Raw genomic sequence first — 27416 nt, 5'->3', positions numbered from 1 at the left:
CATGGGACAATCAGCAGGGGCTTCAAACTTCTGCATGTGTAAGGCCACTTTCGTGGACATCAACTTACCACATCTAACTTATTGCTGAATAATCCCTTGGTATAACCTTATCAATCTTTTTTATGTAGGTACCTGTACCCCGTGTATTACTGTATACCTGAGTGTAATATCTTAGGGTACTGGACTGTGAATCATCTCGTTATCCACTGCCTCCAATATGAAGGAGATTTGCTTGTGCTTAACTGCATGTCAGATCCCTGACATCGCGAGTCTACACCATTCAATCACTCTCTTCGAGGAGATGCGTGTGCTTTTTTGCCTTGCATGCTAACAATAGATTAACTTTAGTCCACAAGCCTCTTTGAGGCATTCCTTATAGTTTCCAGTCCCTTATCCATTGAATGCTCACAGAAACGCCAGATCTGCTGTTCCAAAGTGTTCACACTCAGGATTGGGATCAGGCTTAATCTCACAGCACTGAGATATATTTATAGTGAAGAAAAGGATAAGTGTGTTAATAAAGATTCCAGGTATAGTGAGTAAGGTTAACGGAGACAAAAGGTTACCGTAAAACAACACCACAACATGATTTCTAGAGACACAAAGGGCAGCTAAGGAGAGTGAAGGAGGGCAGGAGAAGGTTTCTGCCACAGGATCTCTGGCCCAGGATCCAGAGTAGCAGTTAGGCTTGGGTCCCTCTTTTCCCCCCTGTGCCACAACTTGTCACCCAGGAGCATGTCCTCCACAGGCTGCAGCTGCCTCTGAGACTTTGGAACTGCATTTGCAGGTGTAAGGACTGCTGACATCCCTGGAAGGGACAAGAATGGTGTGATGGGCACTGCCAGAGGGCAGTATCCTGAAGAGGACGCTATGGTCCAGGGAACAACATGGATCCAGAACCAGAGGGTGGAGAGAGCAGAATGGCAATGAGCGAGCCACTGGCCAAAAGAGGGCACACAGTTGTGAGAGCTAATTCCTGGACTAACCATTAGGAGGTGCTGCAGTGGGGAGTTAACCCCATTACAAGAACCTTGCGGAAAATGGCCAAAATCTGGGCCTTTCTGAGTCTCTAAGGCGAGCAGTCCCATGGGAAGCATAGGACTCACCAGGCCAGACAGAGGAGTAGCTTTGCCATAAAATCTTAGAAGGACTGTTGGTGTCAGTAATGATGCATATGTTTATAGGATGAATGAACAGGGAAGAAAATGGATTAAGGGACAAGGCACTGAAGATCTTGAACAATTGTTTATTCTCATGAGTCAGGAGCATTTCTTGAGCATGTGTAAGGACGGTGTGAAGTAATATCTCTGGGATAAAGCTGTAAAATCTGTCGTCTATTGAGACTCAGCTTCAGAGAGAGGTTTATACCTGGAAGGAAGAGGGGATCTTGTTCTTCCCCTGGGAAGGTGTGTAGATGGTTGGCTAAAATCTCACCTCCCAAAAATTACTTCTTTGCTCATAATTCCTGTCCCAAACTGCCTAAAAAGGATGAGGAGCCCCAAAAGTGCTATCAGTGTAACTTTTCTGAGCACCTAAGAAACTGATGCCTCAAATTGAAGGTAAACCAGTCAAGAAGCGACTGCCAGTACAGGAGCCATGCTGGATGGGGGTGGGCAATAATCTGTGTGAACACATCTTTCGCCAACCTGAACAAAGAACCAATCCACACACATGCTGTGATTAGGAGTATGATATTTATTTAAATGGTCCTATTGACACTCAATCACTGAGTGCAGTGGGGATCAATCATCACACTTTCACACGTTTCACTTCTCCTAGTGATAAAGGGGAAAAAAGAGTGATTAAAATCTAGACATTTTTTCATGCTTACATTATTTTTCACCCTAGAAACTATAATTTGGGATGAACAAAAGGTCTTGTGGTACCTTATAGACTAACAGATATTTTGGAGCGTAAGCTTTCGTGGGCAAAGACCTGCTTCATCAGATGCATCCCATAATTTGGGATGGAATCTGTTGCCAGAAATGCAATTTCCAGGAATCCAATCTTCTAAAAGAAACACCCATGTATAATGGGGCCCTGGTAGCTGGGCAGCATAGGTTCTCTAGGACTAACACACAGTATAGGCTTTGTTAGGATATAACAGCAATATTTGGCAATGATCTTCAGGCAATGACAGTGAAATTACAGGATGGATTTTTGGAAGTGTTGACAGAGATCGGGCTTTCCTGAGCCACAGTACTGTGTGTGGGTTTCTACCACACCGAGCTCTATTTTTCCTTGCTCTCTCCCCTAACAGCCAGCTCCCTTATACTTCTCTTTCACCGTTTGCACCTGTCAGGTGTTTCTTACTCTCAGTTACCTTTTCCTGATTCCTAATGGGTTTTCACTTGAATCCTGCTTACAGGGTGAATTGTATTCAGCAAGAGCGTACTCATCTGGAAAAGAAAAGGAAGAAAATATTATATTCCAGTGACAAATAACTCAAACTTCAGTGTGTGCACAGCTGTCATGAACACATATTTCAGATCCACCAATATCCAGTGGATTTTGTTGTAGCATCCCCCGCTGTCTAGAGATTATTTCCCTTGCTGACCTAAACCACATGGTCAGGGCCTGATGGATTTCACTGAGCCTGGCTCTGACAATGTTCATAAGGGAGAAGTATCAGCGACCACAGAAGCCATTTCTGATACTAATTGTGTTGATCAACTGACAAGAGTGCTCAGTCACAGGGAGCAGAATATTCCTGTCCATCCTCTGGACACCTGTACTGATCTGGGTGGAAACAGTTTCTAGAGTTTATCCCAGAGCTAGGTCATCAACAGGACTTCAGTGTGTAACAGTGACACGATAGCCTTTAGTATTCCACGATGACTAATGTAACAGAAGATGGTGTAATGGAAGCTCTTACCTCACCCACCTTGTCTCTCCAGTACAGGACTTAGCCAGTATCTACCATGGCAATACTACACTGGGGCTGCGTCTACACTAGCAAGTTCTTCAAAAAGATTTTTCGAAAGAAGGGGGCTCTTTCGGAAGAGCCCATGGAGCGTCTACACACAAAAAGTGTTCTTTTGAAATTTAGTAAAAAGAACGTGGTGCTCTTTTCAAAATCACTCTTCCTTTCCCATTTCAGGAAGAGCATCCTCTTTTGAAAGCTTCTCTTGAAAGAAAATGTCTTGACGCTCTGCAGGGCCCTTCTTTCAAATGAGCAGTCCTCATTTTCGATCCCTGGCCCATTCTTTTGAAAGAGCCAGGGCTGTGCGAACGCTCTCTTTCTAAAGAGCAGATCGCTCTTTTGATCTGCTTTTTTGTGTGTGGACACTCTCTTTTGAAAGAAGTGCCTTCAGAAGAGATCTTCCAGAAGAGCTTCTTTCAAAAGATCTCCATAGTGTAGACCTAGCCTGGGTGGCTGAGCCCGGCCAGACCAGACCAAACACAAATGCTGATTTATTTTTACCATCACGTCAAATCTCTGGTACGATGGATAAGCCACACACTGAACCAGGTACTTTTAGTGACTGTAATAAGTAGTGTTTGGAGTGACATTGTTCATCCTTTTTTATAGTCAAAGAAGTCAGAAGAGAGAGAACTCCCAGTGTACTGTATAATAAACTGTGAGGACTATCAGAACAAGTAAATACTGGTAAAATCTGTAAAATGGAGCCCTCGCTGTGACACAAGGCCAGAAAGTGTTAAGCATCTTGCAGGATAAATGACCCAAATTCAACTGTTAGGGATATCCTGGTCGATAATGATTGTGCTTCCGTGTGTTTACATATATACTGTTAGAGGTTAACAATGTAACGCTGTATACATCTCTTAAACTATATATAGCAAATCATCTGCAAAGGATGACAGACACTTTATCTTATGTTAATCTCTGTAGCTAATTACCAGTGATGCTAAGGAAATAAGTCTCCAGAACTGCCTATTCAAGCAGATTTGAGGTAAAAAAAGCATCGAGCAGATTTGACGTAAAAATCTTCATCAGGGAAACCTATCAGTCATAAGACGGAACTCTCCAGTCCCATCTGGATCACCCTGAATATGGACATTAGACTAATTTTGTAAGAAGTTGTGCAATTACAAGGCTCCGCATCTCCACTATGACTCTCATCTGAGAACTGGACTGATGTCTGTATGTGTACTGATTTCTCTTAACCACTACACTGCTTTTCTTTAAATGTGTATTTGGTGTATGCACTGAAATATTCATTGACCCAGGAGATAACATATCTCATCCTCTGCGATTGATAGAAATTTCTTATCTGATGAATAAAATTTTCCTTGATCCTCATCACATTTGACTTGGGTGTCTGGGTGGAAGCCTAAGGCCTGGTTGCTTTAGGGAAACTGTGTTGGTTGGCTTCTGGGTAACCAGCAAGGTGTCAGAGAAGCTGTTTTGTGCTGGCTTGGTGAATCTAAGTGATGGAATAACCACCATCGTTGGAGCGTGGCTGCTCCATTCTTTGCCATTTGGCCTCACTTGAGTTTACTCAGCTTCCTTCCCTGGGAGAGGTCATGCTTTCCATTCACTGTTTTTGAAAAAAAATAGGGGGGAGACAACTGCAGAAAAGGAAGAGGCTTACACAGGGGCAGTTGGGGAAATGAGTCCACTTTCATAGTTATTCAGCAGCCTGGGTTGTGATAAAGCTTAATTCACTAGGTTTCCTTACCAGCTCAGGCAGGCCTCCTTACCTGTTTCATAGTAGTCATAGATGTGCACTGAGGCAGGTTTGATATCAGACACAGGAAGGTTTTGCTCAACAGAGAAAGAGAAACTGATTTCTTCCCGAGATACCTGGACAGGAGATAGAAAAGTGCATCAAACTGTTTCTTTTACTGATCACTTCACTGCATCATTCTGAGCAGAGATTTCTAAGCTCCTCTGTCTCTTTTCTCCCCCCAACACCAGTGTCTGTCAGATGCCCTGTCTCTCATTTTTGCAATCCCTCTTTAAAGTGTTGCAGTTTATTTAAACCATCAGTTCCTAGGGGTAGGGACAGAGGTGTACTTGTGCGCATAAAAAGCTGTGAAGTTGTGCAGCCCTTCTGTAAAGATTAATGAAAAATGCCCTGAGCTCCTTTTCCACGACACAATATTGCTGTTGTATTCCTGCAGTACACCGTACTGATTTTTAGGACTCAGAGCAACAGAAGAAAATGTATAATGCAACTGCCATTATTCCAGATGGGTTTATGTAATGTGACTACATCATCTGAGCAGCCCATCCTTCTGATTATATGCAGTGGCAACAGCCACATTAAGTATCCTTGTAGAAAACAAGAAACAGGCTGATTCATTTCTTTAGGAACAAGAAGGAGTTCTGTAACACCTTAAAGAAGTGGGTCTTCTCCACAGAAGGACCTATAAGACTCACTTCTTTAAGGTGCCACAGGACTGGTTGTTATTTTGACACTACAGATTAACATGGCTCCCCCTCTGAGACTATGTACATGTGTCATTTAAGTTCCAAATTTTATAGAAATTAAAGGAAGGGAAAAGCCATGAACTTTCCAGACTTACATTCTGCAAGTAGAAGAAGACGTGGTTGTTCCTGGTATCCACTTGCATCGCTGTACGATCGTTCTGAAGCTTTAAACAAGGCAAATGATATCAAGTTTAAACATGAGACATCCCAAACCTACAGTCATTTGTAGCTAGGGAGCTGCACTGATTGTTGTATGTCCATAGTGCCACAATGATATCTAGTGGCCACAAATGGTAATATAAAAGGCAATATTTATTGTGGGCGAGTAGGAAACAATCGCCATAATAAAACACAGGACTTGTCAAAATTCAACTTTTTTTTTTTATTTTATTATGAATTCAAACGAAGAGTTTTCCATGTTACTGTTGTCTAGCAAAAAGTGCAATGTCTTTAACACTAGGTGGCTACGTCTACACGTGAAGCCTACATCGAAGTAGCCTATTTCGATGTGGCGACATCGAAATAGGCTATTTCGATGAATAACGTCTCCACGTCCTCCAGGGCTGGCAACACCACATCGAAATAGGCCCTGCGAGGGAATGTCTACACGCCAAAGTAGCACACATCGAAATAAGGGTGCCAGGCACAGCTGCAGACAGGGTCACAGGGCGGACTCAACAGCAAGTCGCTCCCTTAAAGGGCCCCTCCCAGACACACTTTCACTAAACACTGCAAGATAAACAGAGCCGACAACTAGTTGCAGACCCTGTGCATGCAGCATGGATCCCCAGCTGCAGCAGCAGCAGCCAGAAGCCCTGGCCTACGGGCTGCTGCACACGGTGACCACAGAGCCCTGCAAGGGCTGGAGAGAGAGCGTCTCTCAACCCCCCAGCTGATGGCCACCATGGAGGACCCCGCTATTTCGATGTTGCGGGACGCGGATCGTCTACACGTTCCCTACTTCGATGTTGAACGTCGAAATAGGGTGCTATTCCCATCCCCTCATGGGGTTAGCGACTTCGACGTCTCGCTGCCTAACGTCGATTTCAACTTCGAAATAGCGCCCAACACGTGTAGCCGTGACGGGCGCTATTTCGAAGTTGGCGCCGCTACTTCGAAATAGCGTGCACGTGTAGACACAGCTGGTATGTGTTTAAAGAAATGAAAATAGGCAAAATGTTTTCAACGCTAAAATTACCCCAACAGTTTTGTTTTAACTGTGCTCAAGTATAAAACATGGAGAGAGTAAAAAATTGCACGCAAAGTACTTCCAAAAACAATTCTGGGTTTCATGCAGCTCGAGGCCCAAAGGATAAACCCAACCCCAAGATAATAACTATGGTCTAAATCCCCATGCCTATGCAGAGAAAAGCAGACAGGGAATTAGGAGACCATGGAAAGTACAGCTTTTCATCACAGCCCACCTCCTCATTTCACTTCCCTGACAGTTATGTTGCACCGTTTGAAGTTCACAAACATGTTTGTGTTACATGACCACCACAGCTGCTGTTGAAAGAGGTCGAGTGGACGATGGGCCTGAGATTGAAATCTTACTGCTAGCTCAGATTTGAGTGTTTGATCTGGGAATTTGATCCTATTACCAAACTCATTTGGGTATAAATCACATCCCACTCGACACCTTTGTGTGTAGTGCCTTAGATCCATGTTTCTTGAGGACCAGGGGAAGTGATCCCTGAGATCTTCCTCACACACCAAGCCAGCATCAAAAAGGTTGAGAAACACTTCCATAGAGTGCTCGGCTGGAAAATTGAAACGGGAAAAATCCAGGCTACCACTGGGGTGCATATTTTGAACAGCAAGGGCCGTTAACCAATGAAACAGATTACCAAGCCATGTACTGCATCCTCCACCATGTGAAGGCTTTCACTTGAGATTGAATATTTTTTCTAAGAAATAATCTTTAGATCAACCACAGACTATAACCTTGATACAGGAATGCCAGGTGCCATTCTCTGGCCTGTGTTTTGTGGTCAGACTAGATGATCACAATGGTCCCTTATCCTGTAATCTGTGAAGAATAACCTGGGTGACCAGATAGTGTAAGAAATAAGGACGTGGGGAAATAGAGATTATTCCGTGCTTGTTAAACTGTGCTGCATACAGTGGCAACATCGCATGGCAAAGGGGTCCAGGTAGACCTGAGGAACCATATGCATGATAGGGATGAGGAGGAGGCACTGCACCCAAGGTCAAGCATATTTAATCTTGCCAGAAGTAACAACCGTTTAAATCTCCCCTCAAGAGATGAGCAGCTTGGGCACTCAAGCCCAGGGCTTTGGTGGCTGGATCCTTGGCCCAAGTGGTTTAGCAGAATTTTCCACATGGCTTAAGCCCAGCTCTTATCCAGCCCCTGCAGTAGGAGCTTCTAACCCTTGCTGCCCTTTGGGTGGTTCATTGACAACATCCCATTCCTGTACCTGTTGCAGGGATGATCTGACAGGTCCGAAGCCAGACAGCATCTTGACATCGATAAGGGCCATGTTGGAGGTAGGGCGTTTGCCAGTATAACTGAAATGGGAGAGACTGGGTCACTCTGGATCATGATTGGGGGAGAAAACGCAATGACATGCACAAGTAGCCAGTGAAATCTCACTGAACTGTCTGGCCCTTCTTGCCCATTCACTTACAAGAGTGGATGGAGCGGTTAGCAGTAGGAATCAGTGTCACTCAGAACGTGGGCCTGTGTGCATTCCAGCTGCTACACAAGCTGCTGTTTTAAACTGTGATGCATGCAGAGGCAACCCTCTTGTGACACATTACCCTCTGTGACACCCAGGGAGCCAGGGCAAGGGGGTGAGGTTACCTGGCAGAGAGGACAAGGTCAAACTTTGGCAGGAAGTGGCCTGCACAGGACTCGTTCACTGTCTTCACAGAGAGAGAGAACCCAGATGACTTTTTGGGAAGGTGTATGTTGTATCTCAGGGTTGTCTAGAAGAGAAAGAAATTGTCACGCAGCAAAGGCCTGGCTTTAGTGCTGCAGCTCTACTGAAAGGAACAGAGAGGAGAGCTCCTGAGTTAGGAACTGAAAAGGCTGGCAGCCAGTGGGCAGGAACATTGTTTACCTGCAGATAGACACAGCCATTGCCTTTTACTTGCACTTTGTAATTCCCTGGGACACTGGGCAGAGGCACCTGCTGCAGCAGTAAGCGATTGTTGTTATCCACCTGGAAAACCTTCAGAAATTCCTTGGAGCTGATCTCAACAGTGTTTTGATTGTTCTTTGAGAAGGTGAGAGACCCGTACTGGGTTAGTGCTTGGAGACCAACAACCGTGTCCTGAAAAGTACAACATGGACCCTTGTTAGAGAGATACTGCACCAGGATACAATGCAGGAGACTTGTACAGCTTCTACACACCGCAGAGAGAGCTCATCCCCACCTGGTATGGGATAGAATGGACAGAGTGGAATTGGAGAGGTGATTTTGTGCCTGAATGGAATTAGGACACCTGTACTCTATTGCTGATTGCCACTCATGTGCTGTGAGAACTCAGACAAATCATCTCCTCCTTAGATGTAAATATTGGTTACCAAGAGACCTATAGCAGAGATATCTGTGCCCTGGCCATTCATATTACAGCAGCATAAGATACTCAGCAGCCTTAAAGACAATAGAATTAATTAGCTCAGGCAGTTCGTGAATCATTTCCTAAAAAGTGTCCTTCTCGTTTCCAGAACTGTGCCCTCCACCTGCTCCAACACCCCTCTCAGAGAAATGTCTTTTGCACCCGATTTGGGTTATTCTGCACCGGGGACAGAAGGAAGTTTCAGACGCTCAGCAGCGTCTCAAGAAGCATTCTCCTAGCAGTGAAGGAGTGGGGGAATCCAGCTTGTGGGTTTGACTGGCTTCAGGGTCTAGACCTCTGAACAGAAGTGATAGTCACCTGGCTGGAAGAGAAACCTCCATATGGATTCTGCTGCTTAGCAAGCCACTGCACGATCTGAGCTGCGTAATTTAGGTTCAGGGTGGCTCTCCGGAGCACTGCCAGTAGCGCATAGGCGGTCATCTCAATCTCAGCAGAGGCGGCATGGGAGTTGAAGGAGGGGAATTTTTCTGCCAGTGGCTTGTCTTTACGCTCCCAGTGCACTGAGCCACCTGAGAACAGAACGGAAATTATGATAAGCTCGATCAAGAACCTACTGGTTAATGGGCAATGCTGCTGTATGGGGAACACGGCTTGATTCCCAGTGCTGCTCCTTTGTTCTCTTCCCTCATTCACACAGGGCTAGAAAGTCTGGGAGGCTGTAGACGGCAACTTCATTGGCCAGTAGCTGGAATTCTGAGCTGCAAGAGACCCAGGATGTGTTTCAAGACAGACGGAGTGGTAGAAGGGAGAAGTGCAAGTAGGGATTTATAAAAAGAAAGGAAAATGAAGCTGTATGAACATCAGGCCTCAATTTGATCTTCTGCATAGGTCACAAGGGAAGAGACATTCACAGAATTCTTATTCCACTTTGGAGGTAAGTCCAAACAAGAGCGGCTGTGGAATAGGAAGGTAGCAGGGGCTGGACATCAAAGGCTGATGTTTTTCATACTACAGATTATTTGCCCAAACCACTCCCAGTCACGATCACCTGGGAAAACCCCAATGAAACTCACCAACTTTTTTAGCCGATTTGTCCAGTTTCTCCAAAAATATTCTGCATTTCTCCTTATTACCAGCTAAGCAATACGTATAGGCCAACAGAGCTTCGTCATAGGAGTTATCCACATTCCCGGCAGATGGAGCATTCAAGCACAACAGACCTTTCTGGACCACTGGGTGCTATTAACACAAATTTGTATTAGGGTTGTTTGTCATACAGTATATAGTTTAGTACATCAATGTCTGCTTAAACTGTTCATTAATCGTTTATCACTGGAATCTCATGCTGAGCACATGCTATGGTCCTTTCCAAAGGGCTGCAGCGTACGGGAGGACATCTTTAAAAGGACTCACCTAAAAAGTGACCATGAGGAAATAGCACCTTCCTACTTAATACATCTGCCAGACTAGGTCCCCTGTGGGGCCCTGAGTTTTAGTCCTAGCTTTGCTTCTTGCCATTTTGGTGATGTAATCACTTTGCTTTTCTGTAGCTCAGTTTCTACATCCTTAACATGAAGATAATGATACTGCCCTCTTTCATAAAATGGTTGGAGATCAACTGATGAAAAGTGCTATATGTGAGCTAGCTATTATTTATTAGTATTCCTATTCTTATTTATTTGCTCATTTTAATAATTTTTTTTTCAATTCTGTCAGACATGAAGAATTATTCCAACTCTAGGTCAATGAGCTATACTCTATTCCGGCTCAAAGAACAAGGGACTTACTAAGTAGTTGGGGAATGTTAAGGTGGTAATGGGGTTGCACTGGTGTAACTAAAGAAACAGTTAAACCCTGGAGAATGTTTTATCCCAATGTTTCCCAAAGTGTGGTCTGCGGCCCAGTACCGGTCCTTAGAAAAAAAAACCTGGTCCTTAAGCAAACTTTATAACTGTTAAAATTCTACTGGTTAACTTGTAATTAAGGTAATAACAATAGGTTAGCACAAGTATTTTATTATCAAGATTTATATTATTAGGTACTTTTATTATTGTGAATAAATAATAAACAGTGAAAATGTATTCATTTTTCATTCTTTTTTTTATATACACATGTTTTTGGGCTGCAAAAAAGGGTACTGAAACAAACCAGGTTCCAACTATATAAAGTTTGGGAAACCCTGTTTTATGCTGTATATCTTGGATCCTAATCTGGTCTGCAGCATTGTACGTGAGCATCTCTCCTTTTTTAATGTGTTTATTCTTACAGTACCCCTGTGAGGAAAGGAAGATCCTATCATGGAACAATGTCTGGTTAAAAGATAGAAGTGAAAGGGTTGGAATATATAGTTTTTTTAAAATGTAGAAATGGAACCAGTGGTATCCCCCAGGGATCTTAACTGGGATCAATCCTGTTCAAAATAGTCATAAATTATCTGGAAAAGGAATAAACAGTGAAGTGGCAAAATTAAGCAGCCGGTGAAAAATAACAAAGGGACCTCCCAGAACTGGATGAACAAAACATCAGATGAAATTCAGTATTTATAAATGCAAAGTAATGCAGGCTGGAAAATATGATCTCAACTATAAATATAAAATGACTGGGTCTAAATTAGATATTGTCATTTAAGAAGGGTCTTGGACTCATCATGGCTAGTTCTCTGAAAACATCAGCTTAGTGTGCTCTCAACAGTGACAGTCACCAAAACTTACATTGTTAGGAACCATTAGGAAAGCAATAGTTAATAAGACCAAAAATATCATAATGCCACTATGCAAAGTCATGGCAGGAGCACAACTTGAATACTGTAGGCTGTTCTGAGTGTCCCAGCTGAAAACATATACCAGAAATGGAAAAATGTACAGAGAAGAGCAACACAAATAATTAGCTGTATGGCTCAGCTTCCAAATGAAGAAAAATTAAAAAGACATCTTAGAAAAGGGACTGCTGAAAAGGCACATAATAGATGTCCATAAAATCACAAACAGTGTGGAGAAAGTGAACAGGGAAGCGTTATTCATCCCTCCATGGAATGTAATGCAATTAATAGGCATCAGGTTTCAAACAAACCAAAGGAAATATTTCTTCACAGAACACAAAGTTGACTGGGGAACTCCTTGCCAGGGGACTTTGTGAAGGTCAAGAGTATATCTACATTCAACAAAGAATTACTTAAGTTCACGGAGGACAGGTTCTTCAGTGGCTATTAGCCAAGTTGGTCAAGAATGCAATCTTGCGCTTCAAGTGTCCTCTGCCTGCCATAAGCTGGGACTAGATGATAGGGGATGGATCACTTGAGAATTGTCCTGTTCTGTACATTGTCCTATTCTGTTCATTCCCTCTGTGGCATCTGGCATTGGCCACTGTTGGAAGACAGAATGCGGGACTAGAGAAACCATTAGTTGGACTCACTAGGGCCATTCTGATGTCATCATCAGCATCATCACCAAATTAGAAGGGAAACAGAAAGAGCAGGTGATTTACAGGAAGTCTGTAGCACAGCGCAGCATTGAAATCAGACCTTCCAGGTCCTAGGCTAGCACCCAAACTATGTCTTTCCTCTCTATTGCAATCGTATTGAAACAGGAAAATACAGCTTGAGACTAAGGTCCTAAAGTGAGTTTTCAGGGCTAGAAGCTAAAACAGTTCTCTAGAGCACACTGAACAAATCTGAGCAGGATTCTGCCTTTAAGGATCTCTGTTTTCTAACACAATTGAATTATTGTTGAGAGCTAAGATTTTCTACTGATATGTGGATCCATAGCTGCAGTTAAACCGGGGATGTAAGACAGGATTAATTGACACCATGCATTAAGTGTCCAGTGCATTTGCAAGGCCATTTACGTATAATTATTCTAATACATAATTTAATACAACACAGGCCCCTTCATATGGTCATATACAAACTTATTGTGCAAAAGCAAGTGTTTAAGACAACAGGGAAGAGTAGGTACGAGACCCAGATGCTCATTTCCATGCTGTTTGTGAAATATGCCTCGACAGTTTAATAAGATAAAGTAGCACTTAATTCTTACTGAGGTGTCATGTCCGGCCTCAAGCAATGCTGCAGTGACATAGGCTGTGAGCGCGAGTCCATCTTCTGCTTCACCCTGAGCAGAACACAAAGAACAAAGAGGTTATTATGCTCGTTCCCAGATAAAGCAAAATTTCTATCAGTGAAATACTCAGCTGGCCAGATTAGGTCCCGTGTTGGGTGCACACACAAAAAACATAGGGTCACATTCTACTTTTAGTTAGACCAATATAAAGGCAGAAGGATTTTAGTAGGTTTACTCATCACTCATATTTAGCAAATACAGCAGAATATGGCCTCATGGCTCTTAGTTATAAATGAATATAGGTAGCACTGAGGAAAAAAACCCAGAACCACCTTTGGCTCATATTGCATTGTCTGTCTGTGTCAATAGGAATTATAGGCTGTTGTGGGGACAGCTGCTAGAGGTACTTTATCCCAGTGACAGTGTTGAACAATAGGGGATAAGGACAACATTTGGCAGTGGCTGGACAGTTCTATCCCATGCAAGACTGGAAGCTTGAGAGAAAGCCAAGACTGCTCACCTTCAAAGCATTGTTGAAATGATTCCCAACATTTGGGAAGCAGCCATCTTCCTTCTGTTTACTTGCCAACCAGCTCAGGGCTTGAGACTGGACACCATCATAGATATAGATGTAGCGTTTGGCTTGCTCAAAAGATTTGTATACGAAAGCAGTGAGCCTACAAGAGAACCATACAGCAGGGAATGAGGAGCAGGAAACCTCTTTATTCTTCTACCACCTCCCACATGAGATGCTGGAGGAGGCCCACCATCAGAATCCAGAGCCCAGTCTGGTCACATATAAACCTCCACTCTATATTTTCCCCATGACCATCCTGTGGTGAGCAGTGCTAGCTGGAAAAATCTGCACACTGGGCACACTGATGGGACTGAGGGAACTTTGAGGAGAGGCAACATGGTTCAAGGCCCATTTCCTGACCCTCAGAACTTTCCCTCTAACACAGGGGTTTCCAAAGTTTTTGGCATCATGTCCCACTTTTGATCTTTGAGAAACTCTCATGTACTTCCCTACACCTCCTCTTTACCATCATCCAACTCCCCTTTCAACAAAAAATTCAATTTGTAATTTAAAATAAACACAAAATCTTGATATAAAAATGATAGTTAAAATTAAAAACAAGCAGAAATAGTTTTTCCTGGCCCCTTGTGGGCCACCAGATCTGACTGCAACAGCCACCTGCCCGCCTGAGTCCTGCCCTGCTGGGACCAGCTGCCAACCCACCAGCCACCCACCCCAACCATGGGCCAGTTGCTCGAGCTACCCACCCAAGCCCCACACTGCCATGGCCAGCCACCTGCCTGCCATCCCGAGCCACCCGAGCCCCATGCTGCCTGGGCCAGATGCCTGAGCCCCACGTTGCTGGAGCCAGACACTTGCCTACCAGCCCAAGCCACCCAAGCCCTTCACTGCTGGGACCAGCCACCAGCCTGAGCCTCCTGAACCATGTGATGCCCGGAGCAGCTGCCCAAGCACTGCAAGTCCCAGAAGCTGGGCAGCCATCAGAGCCCCATGAGCTGCCAGGCTGAGTTTCTCCCATCCCACAAAGCCGTGCGCCCCCAGCTTCTCACCTAATCCCATCCTCCTCCTCCACTCACTCATCTTTGCAGAAGGCAGCTAGCTCCAGATGGGTCTTCGCTGGCTATTTGCTTTTTATAGCAGCTGCACCAGGTCACCCACATAAAATGGCAAGAGCTGAGAGCTGGAAGCAAAGGCTGTCTCTTTCTTCAGGTGGGGGGAATGATGGCAGGGCTGGGTCACCTTGCAACCCCTCCCCTCCGGAATTTCTTTTTTCATGCCCCCCTGTTTGGGAAACCATGGCCTAACAGATCAGCTCCTAGAACAATGGCATGAACACCTGTATGTTTTCTGCTGAGGCAGTGTGCCAAACCCCACATACAGAAAGGCAGGATGCCTGGGATTACTCAGCATGAAAGCAGCCCTACAGACTAGTTTGAGTGACCCTAGAATGAAGTTCTCTGTTCATGCACAGAACAGATACAATTCCCACTGAAGAGATGTAGGCTTCACCAATCTACGTTTCCCCCTCACTTACACATCCCACCAAGACTACATCAAAAGCTGGAGGTGAAAGGCTACTTTTGTCATTGCCCTATTTCCTTAAGCAATCCAGTTCACTGGAACAGGGGTGAAATGGAACAATGCTCTGGAGGTGAAAGGCTTTATCTTCCATTCCCTGATCCTGGGCTATCCGTTGCTCCATAGCCTTGGGATGCACTGTAACCAGTGCCATCTTCTTGGTGGTCACTCGATAACCAGTAAGATGTCTTCATGTCACCCTCCTACTTCTGAATCCATTGATGACTGACCAGCCAGATTCTGGAGCCACAGGTCGTATCACAGAAGGGGCAGGTGTTGGTCACTGTTGGAGGGGCACAAGGAAGTTTTTGCTGCTCTTTACTGCTTCACCTCTCCTCACCTGTGCCTCTGAAATTGTGCCACCCCCTCACAGATTACCTGTCTCCTTTGGGGATGGTCCTGGGCAAGGTTCTCGCAAATGTCGACATCAATGCTGCACTTTTTATGTGTGCTTTCAACATGTTCTTGTATCACTCCCTCTGGCCCTCAGTGCTCCTCCATCCTTCCTCCAATTCAGAAAACAGAATCTGTTTGGGGAGGCACTGACCAGGCATCCGAACCATGTGACCAGTCTAATGAAGTTGTTAGTGAACGATAATGGCTTCCATGCTGATCATGTCTGACTCTTTCAGTATGCTAGTGTTTGTGAACCTATTCCCCCCATGAGATATTTAGGATTCTGCTGAGGCCTTCAAATGATGCCTGTTTGTTGTCTAGGTTTGACACACATACAGTAGTGTTAGAAAACCCACTGCACAGTATACAAGGATCTTTGTCTTGGTACAGATATCCTGGTTCTCTAAGACTCTTTGTCTCAGGCAGGTGAAAGCAGAGCCTTTACACCTCATTTGATGCTGGATTTTTGCATTAATGCCGACTTTATTGGATTGATGATTTCCAAGATATAAGAAATGCTCTACATTTTCCAGCAGTTCTCCGTTGACTTCAACAGAGGGTTAATGAGATTGTCCCATTGGTGAGGGTTGGTGGAGCATCTTGGTCTTCTTGATGTTCCGAGTGAGGCCGAGATTCACATACACTTTGGACTAGGTACTTAAGATGGTCTGAAGGGCTACAAGAGAAAGAGCAGCAACTGTGTCATCATCCATGGACTGGAGTTCCATGATCTAGGTCCTGGAGGTGTTGCTTTTAGCCTTCAGTCTCCTGAGTCTGAAAAGCTTCCCATTTGTTCCATAGACAATCTTCAAATTTTCCATCAATGAGGTGAAGGTCATGGAAATGGAGATGCAGAACATCACTGAGGCAATGAAGCAGGATTGTTTGACTCCTGTTTTGACCTCAAAGGGGTCATTTTGCTATTCATTGTTGCTCAGTAATGTAGCAGGCATGTTGTCATGAAGCAGACTCAAGATGCTAATGAATTTCTGTTGTAATGGATCTTTGAAAGGATGGTCCACAGGGTGCTATGACTGAGTCAAACGCACTGGTCAAGTTGATGAAACTCATATATAAGACGTGCTTTTGTTCACGACATTTTTCATGCAGTTGCTGGGCAGTGAAAAGCATGCCTACTGTGCCTCAGAAGCCACCCTGGGATTCTGGGAGAATTTCTTCTGAGAATGGCAGGAGTCAGTTTGCAAGGTTTCAAGCTAAGATTTTCCCTGCAGTTGCCAGGAGGGAGATGTCACAATAGTTTCCACAGTCCAATTTATCGCCCTTCTTGAACGGACTGGCAACCAATGTGTCTCTGAACTCTTGTGACGTCTGCTCCCTATCCTATACCAGAGCCATAGAGATAAAAGTCTCCATATAACCCTGAGCCAATCAGTCTTCCTGCTGGCAATTCCGTCCCTGAGCACAGAATCAGATCATAGAATTATTCGTACTCCCCACCATAAACAGCTTCTTCTCCTATCCCAGGACCCTGACTAGCTTCCCATCTCTTACCAGATGCTCCCTTCCTCATCTCTGGTCCCAAAGGAACTGTAGGATCCATCCGGGTGTCTGTAAGACAGCTGCTTCTGGTACCCTGGAACCGAAACAGGGATATAGTCTCCAATCTCAATAATAGACCTGTTTTGTGCTCTGAGAAATTGAGACTGAACAGTTTTGGAATGACAAATAGAGGCAGTTTTATTGAGAGATTTCACAGGGTATGAATTCTAATTGCTTGTTTGCTGCAAAGTACCATCACACGTATCTCTGGGGTGATCTAAGTCATCAGTAGCTATTGCATGTACACTGGCACTGCAGTGGCATTGCAGTACACTCAGCCTGAGGGTTAGATGGAAGAATCATAACACTGCTCACCACTGACTAAGTATCCAATGCCCTTGGATTTGGTCTCCTCGCTCAACTGCCCTGTGCTTTGCAGATAATTCAGGATGTAGATATCAGGAGCAAACCGGACCATGTTCTGCTCCCCGCAGCCATAGGGCATCTGGAGGAGATTCTCCATGTTCTGCATGGCCATGCCGAGGAGATCCCCTGAGCATCAGGAGACAGAAGGGGAGAGTGGAGTTCAGAGTTGATATTTAATACATTACATTACACAGTATTTTATTCTATCAGATTATGCCTTTGCAGCGAGATACTGAGTGACAGAGAAATTTCAGTGCAAAAAAAAAAAAAAGCCTGGGTATAAAAAGAAAAATTCCCACATTTCTCCACCTAGATGGTTTCTGAGGCCATTAATTTTTAAAATACAGAACTTCAGATGTATGAGAGAAAATAGTGAAGATCTAAGGAAAAGTGTCTCAAGAGTAAAGAACATCTGAGCATCAGTACTGAGTTGTATACTATGAAATGCTGTTACCTTTTTCAAAACAAGTTGAGCTCCAGGATCCACATTCTATCTATAATGCAGTTTTAAAATGATTACCTTTGATCATTGCCAATGACTGACTTTGGCTCTGTGAGCTGCATGGGTACATCTGAGAACAGCATTTGACCTGTGGATATGTTACTGCTAGGATTCACTTCTTCAGTCTGACCACTGAAGCCAGCTGCACTGCCTCGCCCACTGAGCCAGAAAGATATCTTTTAAAGGCCAGGCCTCCGTTCAAAATTATGTTCAGCAATTTCAGATCAACCACTCCTAACATCCACTATTTAGAGTGCCTTGTACCTTGTGTAGTTATTGGACTTGCTCACATCCTAGAATTTCTTTTCTCTTCTCATTCAAATGTGAAGGTTTCCCACAAAATGAAACTCCAAAGTTCGGTTTCAGAAAACTGTAAACCTGCTCCAAACATTCTTTTCATTTAGACAAGGTTGACTTTTATTGAACTGAAATGTTTTGATTTTTTTTTCAGCAGAAATGTATGTTCTTACAGAATGGGTTGATTTAGTTCACTCAGCATCTTTCAAAATAAAAAAAAAATTTTTTGCTGGTAAAAGTAGGGTCAGCTCTCATAGTTATTCACAGCTGTGCAAAGTGGGTGTGAAACCCTAACAATTCAGAATGACAGTGTTTCACACCCACTTTGCACTGGTACCAGTGGCAACACAAGATTGAGGCCAGGGTAAATCAAGACCTTTATTGTTAGTATGAACATTAAACTTACCAAGGACAGAAAATGTAGCTCGGGCTGAGTCCTGCACCAGGTTTGCTGGGAGCTTCAGAGGCACACTCTCAGAGACAGTGTTGCCTGTTTGTAAAATATAATAACAATAAATCTTTTTTTCCCCCAAGCACTAACTTTCCATGCTGTAGAACTTTCTTTCCAACAACTGTCACACAATTTAAGCATCACCCCACCCAAGTAAGCTAGCTCATTAGTATTATCTTCAGTCCAGATGGGGAAACTGAGGCAAGGAGAGGTGCTATGTTTTATCAGGTGACTTAGTGGCAGAGCTAGGAATCTGGACTTCTAGTCCAGTGCCACAGCCTCATGACCAAACTAAGTGTATGGGTGTGTCTACGCTGCATTCAGAGGGCTGACTGTTGCATCCATAGACACACTCAAGCAGCTTTGATCAAGTTAACTCAAGTACCAATCGTAATGAAGTGGCAGCAGCACAAGCTGTAAAAGCCTATCTGGGACCCTGAATAGTTACTGCAGTGGTTAGCACAGGCTTCACTACTATTGTTATTTAATGTAACCAGATTAAACTGGCTTGGGCAAGTCTACAGCTGCTGCCCACCCCACTCTGATTTCAGTGTAGATACATTCTGAGCCATGCAGCTGAGTGATGTTAATTCCATTCATGAGCAGGTAACTCTGCACTGTTCCACCAGCCATTAGCTAGCAGGGATTTGCAAACCAAACACTGCCAAGTTGTGCTACTGCCTGAGGGTCTACAGGTGAAATTGGCCACACTATTTAACGATCCAAAAGGAGCGATGTGAAAAGTAACCAACCACAGGCTGTCAAATATTGCTTCAATTCCTTCAGTCTCAGAGCTGAGCTAAGGGTAATTCATGGACTCATAGAACTAGAAGGAACCTTGAGAGGTTTTCTAGTCCAGTCCCCTGCAGGGCAAAGAAGAGTCCTGACTGTGATGTGTCTTAATCTGGAAATCTCTCTCCTAGCAATCACTTCCTGAATTAGTACCCATGGCTACCTTACTGGAGGGACTCTGGAGAGATGCCCTTACCCTTTGTACAAATGAGGGAGCTCTGAGTCTCTTCCTTTTTGATGCCTTCAGGCTGGTCCACAGCACAGTAGTGTAGAGGGAGGAAGAGGAGAGGAACAGACAACAATGAACAAAATAATTCTGGAAAACACATCTTTGTAGCATGCCATATTGTAAACAGGCTTCCCCCAGACATCTGCCTGGAGGTGACTATCCAGTCTCGACTCCTCTTGTTACTCAACAGCTCTGGCTCTTTGTGTACCATTCTTCTCTTCCAAGAAGGTCACTGGGAGGTGGGCAGGAGAAATTCAGAGCTGAGAAGTGCTGGTCACTGTTCCAGCTGCCTGTATTGCGGCAGCAGCCCCACAGATCACAGAGCATATTCTTCCCCTTTCTCCTGACCTCTACAAGCATCCCCATAGTAAGTGGCCAAAGGCACCAAATGTGTGGAAAAGAATTTCCCCCAAATCTTAGATCATCTCTTTCCTGCAGACTTCACTGGGTTTCCACAATTGTAGTGCCCATCTCTTAGAAAGAGAGGAAGGAGAATTTGGGGAGCCACAGACATCAATCCCTGGAAAAATCATGGAGGGGACATGGATAAGAACATGGATTGCACCCTCAGCAATGTTGTGGTTTACACTAAGATTTATTGATTACAGTAAGCTAGAGGGGAAGGTAGATATGTGGGAGGGAAGGGATAGAGTCCAGAGTGACCTAGACAGATAGGATTGGACAAAAGAAATCTGATGAGGCTCAACAAGAACAAATGTAGACTCCTGCCTTTGAGATGGAAGAATCCTGAGCAATGTTACAGACTGGGAACCAACTGGCTAATCAGCAATTCTGCAGAAAAGGACCTGGGGAATTACAGTAGATAAGAAGCTGGATATGAGCCAGCCATGTGCCCTTGTAGCCAAGAAAAGCTAATGGCATATTGGGGCGCGTTAGCAGAAGCATTGCCAGCAGATCAAAGGAAGTGATTATTTCCCGTTATTCAGCACTAGTGAGGCTGCATCTGAAGTATTGTGTCCGATTCTAGGCCCTCCATCACAGAAAGGATGTGGACACATTGAAGCCAGTCCAGTGGGAGGTCGCAAAGGTGATTAGGGGTCAGAGCACATGACTGATGAAGAAAGGCTGAGGGAGTTGGGCTGAATTAGTCTGCAGAAGAGAAGAGTAAAGGGTAGATACGATAGTGGCCTTCAACCACCTGAAGCAGGGCTCCAAAGAGGATGGAGAAAGGCTGTTCTTAGCAGTGACAGACAACAGAACAAGGAACAATGTTCTCAAGTTACAGAGAGAGAGCTGTAGGTTGGATATTGGGAAAAACTATTTCACCTGAAGAGTGGTGAAGCTCTGGAATGAGTTACCTAGAGACAGTAGACTCTCCATCTCTAGAAGCTTGTAAATCCTGGCTTGACAAAACCCTGACTGGGATGGTTTAATTGGGATTGGTATTGCTTTCAGTGGGGGCTTGGACTCAATGACCTCCTGAGGTCTCTCCCAAACCTATGATTCTGGGTGTAAATAAAGGCACACTAGACCCAGGGGTGTCTGGTTCCAGATATGGTTAAAATAACATGCCAGATGCCATCCATTAGTTCAACTTCCATCCTCAGTTATGTCTGAACTGATGACCACTCTGCCTCATTCTAGCTACGTGTCTGCAACCGTGTCTCCCTTTGTTGGGAGAGAGGATAAAAGACCAGTGGCTGCTTACACACAAAGGGCATACTTTAGCTCAAGTAGGAGTGCTTGTGCTTTTGGTGAAGAAGCCTGTTTCTGTCTGTGCTGGTAGTAGAAAATGGTTTCATAAGAGCTGCCTGGATGTAAGGCTTGAATGACATCAGAATCCAACCAAGTGAAACCAGTTATGACATCTAGGAAGATGGTGAAGCTCCAGTACTGTCCATGTTGATGCAGTGCTTTGCAATGCATTTAGAGAAAGTGGGTTGAATACTGATGTCATAACTGCTCTGAGGATTGAAGCCTGGCTCACTATTTTCTCTGTATATCACAGATGTCCCACACCATCTCAGGACAGAATTTTGGTTGGAGTCTTAGAGTCATTCCTAAATAGCTCAGACAACTGTGCTTGTAGCCTAGTCCAAGACAGGGGGAAAATATAGCTTGCTTCATACCCAAAGATGATACTCTCAAAAGATGTTTTAGAGAGGAAGAGATAAAACAAACAGAGAGGGAGAGAGAGAGAGAGAGAGAGAGATCCCAAAGAGATCGTTTTTCTCTTCCAGAAAGCTGGATTTTTTTTTTAACCATACCTCAACTAACAGCGGGCGTATGATAGTGTCCACACGGTCTATTCCTGGCTCTTGAGATTCATCACTTAATTTTGCTTCAGCAGTAACGGTAAAATTCACATTACCTGAAAGATACCCCCATGCCCCAAGCCAAAGAAGGAAAATTAATCCTAAAAGCCTAGGATTACACTGGCATTAAGTCACTCCTCCTTGGCTGGCCTGAAGGAACTCTGGGAAATTCCCTCCCTTACGAGGCAGCCAAAGGTGTGAATGAATTCTGATTATTGTTTTTATGGTTTCATACATCTCATCACAGACAGAATCCACAAATAAGGAGACAACTATGGTGAGTCTCGACCACGATACTTATAAGGTGGCAGTGCAGAAATTCTGCTAACCATTTGCAACTACCAAGAACATGGAAATTGGAAGAAAATGCCAAAATCTTTGTAATCACTACAAAACGTAACCTAAGAAAATCCTATTATGATGGAGATACAGAAGCTTTTTCTATAGCTTTGCAGCCTGAACTCTATTATAGGCCTGTTCTTTATCATGCTGGAATTTTGAATAGAAACATCATTTTGGATTCTTAAGGCTTACAATGACTCTCTAGGGTCACTAAAATTGTTTACACATCAGGGTTTTTTAATGTAATTTTGAAGTAAATTGATCTATTTTAGTTCTGGAGTTAAAAAAAGACCCTTTTATAATATTTGGACCCGTGGCAAGCTCACTGGGGGAAGTCTTTGTAAGTTAAATACATACTTCCAACATTTCTATGCATAACAGCTCTCCAAACCATTTCATAAAATTTTACTTTTGGAAAGAAAATATTGAAAATATAGTGGCAGATCCTTAGCTGGAACCTTATTGATGTCAATGGAGCTATGCCACTTTACATCAGGATCTTGTTCAGTACCTGTAGTACATTTTGTTGTAATTGAATAATTTCCAGTTTTGGTTGTTGATGTGTACGTTTTCAGTTTCCAGGCCCTGTTGATTAAAGCTTTATCTATTTGTGGGTTTTGGTGAGCTTAAAGCATTAAAAGAGTATTTTAAAATCTTGGTTGACGAGGAGCAAGTTCCCAAGTTTGGGCAGAGGTGGGGGTGATGCACAGAAATATCTTAGATGAGTGGACTCTTACAAATGTTTCACAATACACCAGATCTACTGAGTGGTCCTTTCTGAAACATGAGATAAATGAACTCTCAGGAATGAGAACAGAGGCAGAACATTGGAATCTACTTCACTTCCAGGTGCCAGCAGAGATTGTGCCTGGGGAGATCAGCAGAGCTGCTTCAGTGAAGTCTGACATGATTAGCAGAACTTCCAAGCAGCTGCTGTCTGTAGGTCAGAGGTGCATCGTGTGAGAGAGAATTCCAGAGGCAGACTGGATAAACCAGCAATGGCCAGCAGAACAACATCAGCAAAGAAGCTTACCCAGTGTCTGGGGGATAACAGTCCAGAAGGAAGTCTTCCTCTCATTGGCACACACCCTTGCACTGTTGCCCCCAGGAGAAAAGGACTCTATCTTGTAATTGCTGGACTCTTCCAGTACAGTACTGACCTGAGAGAGAGACACAAAATAATATTGCACCCGCTTTTCTGAATACCAGGTGGGGAACAAAAGTTTTTGGTCTCCTCCAGAGACTGATTCTGCCATGTATCCACTAATGCATCTTAGAGCTGCCCTGCGGCAGAGACATACAACAAAGATAGGAGGGATTGGGCATTCTGCAGAGGAGATAATAAACCTTGCCCTTGGAACTTATGCACATCTACAGTAGCCATTCAGGTAGAAAGCGAACTGTACTTTTCAAAATGACTTATTCCACCACCCTAGCTAACATCCTGTCTGATGGCTTGTCTACATGACGAGGTAGTGCAGGGCAAGCTGTACTAAGAGTCTACCATGCTCTAGCATTCTGAGCACTAATTGTCTGGGTGGACCATACTACCATGAAAATTTCTGTATCGTGTTTTGACAAACTCCCATTTCAAAGAGCAGTATGCCAAGGAACACCAAACACCAAAGGATAGAACCGGGGTCATAGATACTGATCAGAATGAGTTCTCAGTTATAAGATCCTTCTCCATTAAAGGGAAGATCATCACACAACAGGCAGACCCAGCATAAAAAAAGAAAAAAATGCTTTCCATTGCCATGTAGCAAGCCAGTGGAAAGAAGGCAGAGTGGTTGGAATGGGATTGTGAATGTCTTGTTCTGTATTGCTGCTGCATTCTGCTCCAGATACAGGAGGTAAAGCCTTGTTGGAAGCCCTACCAAGAGTGGCTTAGGAATGAAAGGGAAAGGACATACTGTACCTGGATGCATTTGTCCAAATAGTTGAAGACATTGGCTATTAAATTACATTTTTCCCCTCGGACAACGGAGAAGGGCATGGTCAGATCAACAAAGAAAGGCTGGAAGGCTTTGAGGGAGATAGTTGGGGATATGCCAAACCCAGCCTTCTTTTCCAGGCAGAAGGCGCTGGCTTTCCATTCTGTGATGGTGTCAGGGATGGTGAATGAAACACTGGCCTTTCCATTAGAACTAAAGGAATGAGAGACAAAGAGAGAAAAGAACCTGATCATTCACAGGAGGGTGCTTTCCAGCTAATCAATAGGAGAAACTCCCAACCTGAAATAATATTCTCCTTTCCCACTTAGGTTCCACAGGATATACCCGTCCAAACTCAGAAAATGTTGTTAAGCTGGAGATAGAGCTGAAGTTCATAATGGTGTTCAGAATGTTAAAGACTTGTAAGGATGTTGGAGTTGCTCTTTTTCAAAGTTAGAAAAATAGGGAATTATCATGTTTTTTTAAAGAAACATATAAAAATGCTGTAGTTTGGTAACACGCACAAAAAAATCCAAAAGCACAAATCATACATGATACTTTATGGTTAAAATGCCATATAGATTAAACCACAGAAATACATGCAATCTAGATCAATAGATCAATATCTTTTAGGCACCTGTCTTTGCCTTTTTGTTGCAGATGCTATTGGCAGCCAAGGGAGAATACTGAGAGCAACCTGGATTTTCTCAGGCTGCTGGAAATAAATAAAATATTTCCCACCCTTTTTTGTCCTTCAGGTAAATAAACCAAAAAAAAAAAAAAAAAAAAGCTTTTGGGCTACTTCTACACTAGCCCAAAGCTTTGAAATGGCCATGCAAATGGCCATTTCAAAGATACTAATGAGGTGCTGAAATACATATGCGGTGCCTCATTAGCATGCCGGCGGCCGCAGCTCTTTGAAATTACTGCTGATAGGAATAAGGGGATTTTGAAGTTCCCAGGGTCCTTTCAAAAAGGAGCCCCACCTGGACGAGCCACGTGGCAGCAAAAAGTGGCAATTTCGAAGAGCCACGGCCACCGGCATGCTAGTGAGGGGCTGAGTATGCATTTGAGCACCTCATTAATAATCTTGGAAATGGCCGTTTGCATGCCATTTTGAAGATTTGGGCTAGTGTAGACACAGCCTTGGTGTCATAAAGTTCCAACAGAGTATAATTTAGAACTATCAAGTTCCCGGGGAGATGGGTAATACATGGGAACTCATTTTCACTGAAAAAAACAATGAGAAGTCCTGTGGCACTTTAGAGACCAACAGATATTTTGGAGCATAAGTTCTCATGAGCAATGACCTGCTTCATCAGATACATGTGACATGCATTTGCGGATACAGACTAACATGGCTACCCCTCTGATACATTTTCACAGAATAAGAAGAAAGCTAAGAACAGAGAGGCATGGGAAGCAGCCACATGTGCCATGACCTTCCTTGGAACCCCCAGTAAGCACTTGGGAAGTGACTCAGAGACTCTTAAGGGTTTTACTTAAGATGGGTCAGACTCTTGAGGCAGGAAAGCAGCAGACACCTTGCTGAGGGAGGCTGACTCATCCTGAGAGGACATGTCAAAAACCTGCTGGATAGGGAGGTTTCACCTTTCTCCCCCTGAGGTCTGCTGGTTCTCTCTTGAGCACTGAACCTTTCAGGGAAAATGACATGTTTGCTGCTGATTTGGCTAATCAGATCTAGTTATAAAGGCAGAAGTCTATGAGTCCTCAGCCTCCCCTACACCCTTGTTTTTGAAAGTGGCCAAAAAGGCTCTGCTGCCCTCTCTGACAGTATATGCACTGACCTCTATGGCCAAGACCATACAGTCTGGAAAAGGCTACAAAAAGCTGTCCAACAGTCTTTATATTGAGAATGCCAGGAACTCTTTTCATAAGAGCTATACAGTAATCCTTCAATTTAGGCAGGGGTTGCTTCATGGGCAATCTCCACGTGAATCGAATTTTGCATAAATTGTAGAGAGGCGATTCTCAGAGTTACCCTGGCTGGAGGAGAGGCAGCTGGGAGAAATGGAGGGGAGGCAGCCACATGGCCCGCGGTTTCTTCCAGCTGGGGGGCACACAGCTGCTTGTGTTGCAGTTCCTCCCATCTGGAAAGAACCCCACAAGAAGCTGTGTGCCCACTGGACTCCCCAGCTGGGGGAGGGGGAAGTTTCGAGTTAAATGCAAATCAAAATCTCACTTCTCGAGGGTTTACTGTACTGATGTTACTTGGGATCGTCTGTTTGAAGTTTTGGCCCTTACTCTGAGGCACTAAGAATTGCCTATACATCACTCGTTTGGGGGACTTCACATAAGTAGAGGCCTTCTTAGGACATTCCTCATAAGAACATTAGAACAGCCATACAAGGTCAGACCAAAGGTTCATCTAGCCCAGTATTCTGCCTTCAGAAAATGGCCACTCCCAGGTTCCCCAGAAAGGATGAACAGACCAGGTAGCCATCAAGTGATTCATCCCCTGATGCCCATTCCTGGTTTCTGGCAAACAGAGGCTGGGGACACCATCCCTACCAATCCTGGTTAATTGCCTTTGCTAGACCTATCCTCTATGAATTTATCTCACTCTTTTTTGAATCCTTTTTAAATCTTGGCCTTCAAAACATCCTCTGACCAGGAGTTTCAGGGGCTGACTTTGCATTGTGTGAAAAAATACTTCCTTTTGTTTGTTTTAAATCTGCTGCCTATTAATTTCATACGATCACCTTGTGTTATGCAAAGGAGTAAGTGATATTTCCTTATTCAATTTTTGCATATCGTTCATGATTTTATAGACCATTAGCATTTCCCACCTCTTTAGTCATCTATTTTCTATGTTGAAAAGTGCCACTCTTTTTAATCTTTCTTCATTTGGCAGCTGCTACTTACCCCTATAATAATTTGTTTTTCTTTTCTGAACCTTTTACCATTCCAATATATCTTTTTGAGATAAGGCAGCCACATTTACACACAGTACTCAAGATGCGAGTGTACCATGGATTTATATATAGGCAATATAATATTTTCTGTCTTATTATGCATCCTTTTCGTAATGATTTACAACATTCAGTTTGTTTGTTTGTTTGTTTGTTTGTTTGTTTGAATGCCAATGCCAGGGATGTTTTCAGAGAACTATCTGCAATGATTCCAAGATCT

General features: G+C 43.8%; 1 protein-coding gene across 1 annotated transcript in view; it reads right to left on the bottom strand.

Moving 5' to 3' along the window:
• Window positions 1-1723: 1723 nt before the first annotated feature.
• Window positions 1724-27416, bottom strand: part of LOC142013565 (ovostatin-like) — a 61970-nt gene continuing 36277 nt past the window's right edge. Inside the window, exons 19-36 of the mRNA XM_074995166.1 lie at window positions 24248-24476; window positions 23363-23489; window positions 21940-22043; window positions 19679-19730; window positions 18646-18729; window positions 17390-17566; window positions 17027-17108; window positions 13523-13679; window positions 12979-13053; window positions 10018-10183; window positions 9302-9513; window positions 8482-8694; window positions 8223-8347; window positions 7837-7927; window positions 5494-5562; window positions 4666-4768; window positions 2324-2399; window positions 1724-1775 (exon numbers count right to left, since the gene is read on the bottom strand). Of these exons, the coding sequence (XP_074851267.1) occupies window positions 1724-1775; window positions 2324-2399; window positions 4666-4768; window positions 5494-5562; window positions 7837-7927; window positions 8223-8347; window positions 8482-8694; window positions 9302-9513; window positions 10018-10183; window positions 12979-13053; window positions 13523-13679; window positions 17027-17108; window positions 17390-17566; window positions 18646-18729; window positions 19679-19730; window positions 21940-22043; window positions 23363-23489; window positions 24248-24476 (2194 nt within the window). The remainder of the gene's footprint in view (window positions 1776-2323; window positions 2400-4665; window positions 4769-5493; window positions 5563-7836; window positions 7928-8222; window positions 8348-8481; window positions 8695-9301; window positions 9514-10017; window positions 10184-12978; window positions 13054-13522; window positions 13680-17026; window positions 17109-17389; window positions 17567-18645; window positions 18730-19678; window positions 19731-21939; window positions 22044-23362; window positions 23490-24247; window positions 24477-27416) is intronic.

Source organism: Carettochelys insculpta, chromosome 1 (assembly GCF_033958435.1).
Source record: "Carettochelys insculpta isolate YL-2023 chromosome 1, ASM3395843v1, whole genome shotgun sequence".
NCBI classification, from domain to species: Eukaryota; Metazoa; Chordata; order Testudines; family Carettochelyidae; genus Carettochelys; species Carettochelys insculpta.
This window is presented reverse-complemented; position numbering and strand designations above follow the sequence as displayed.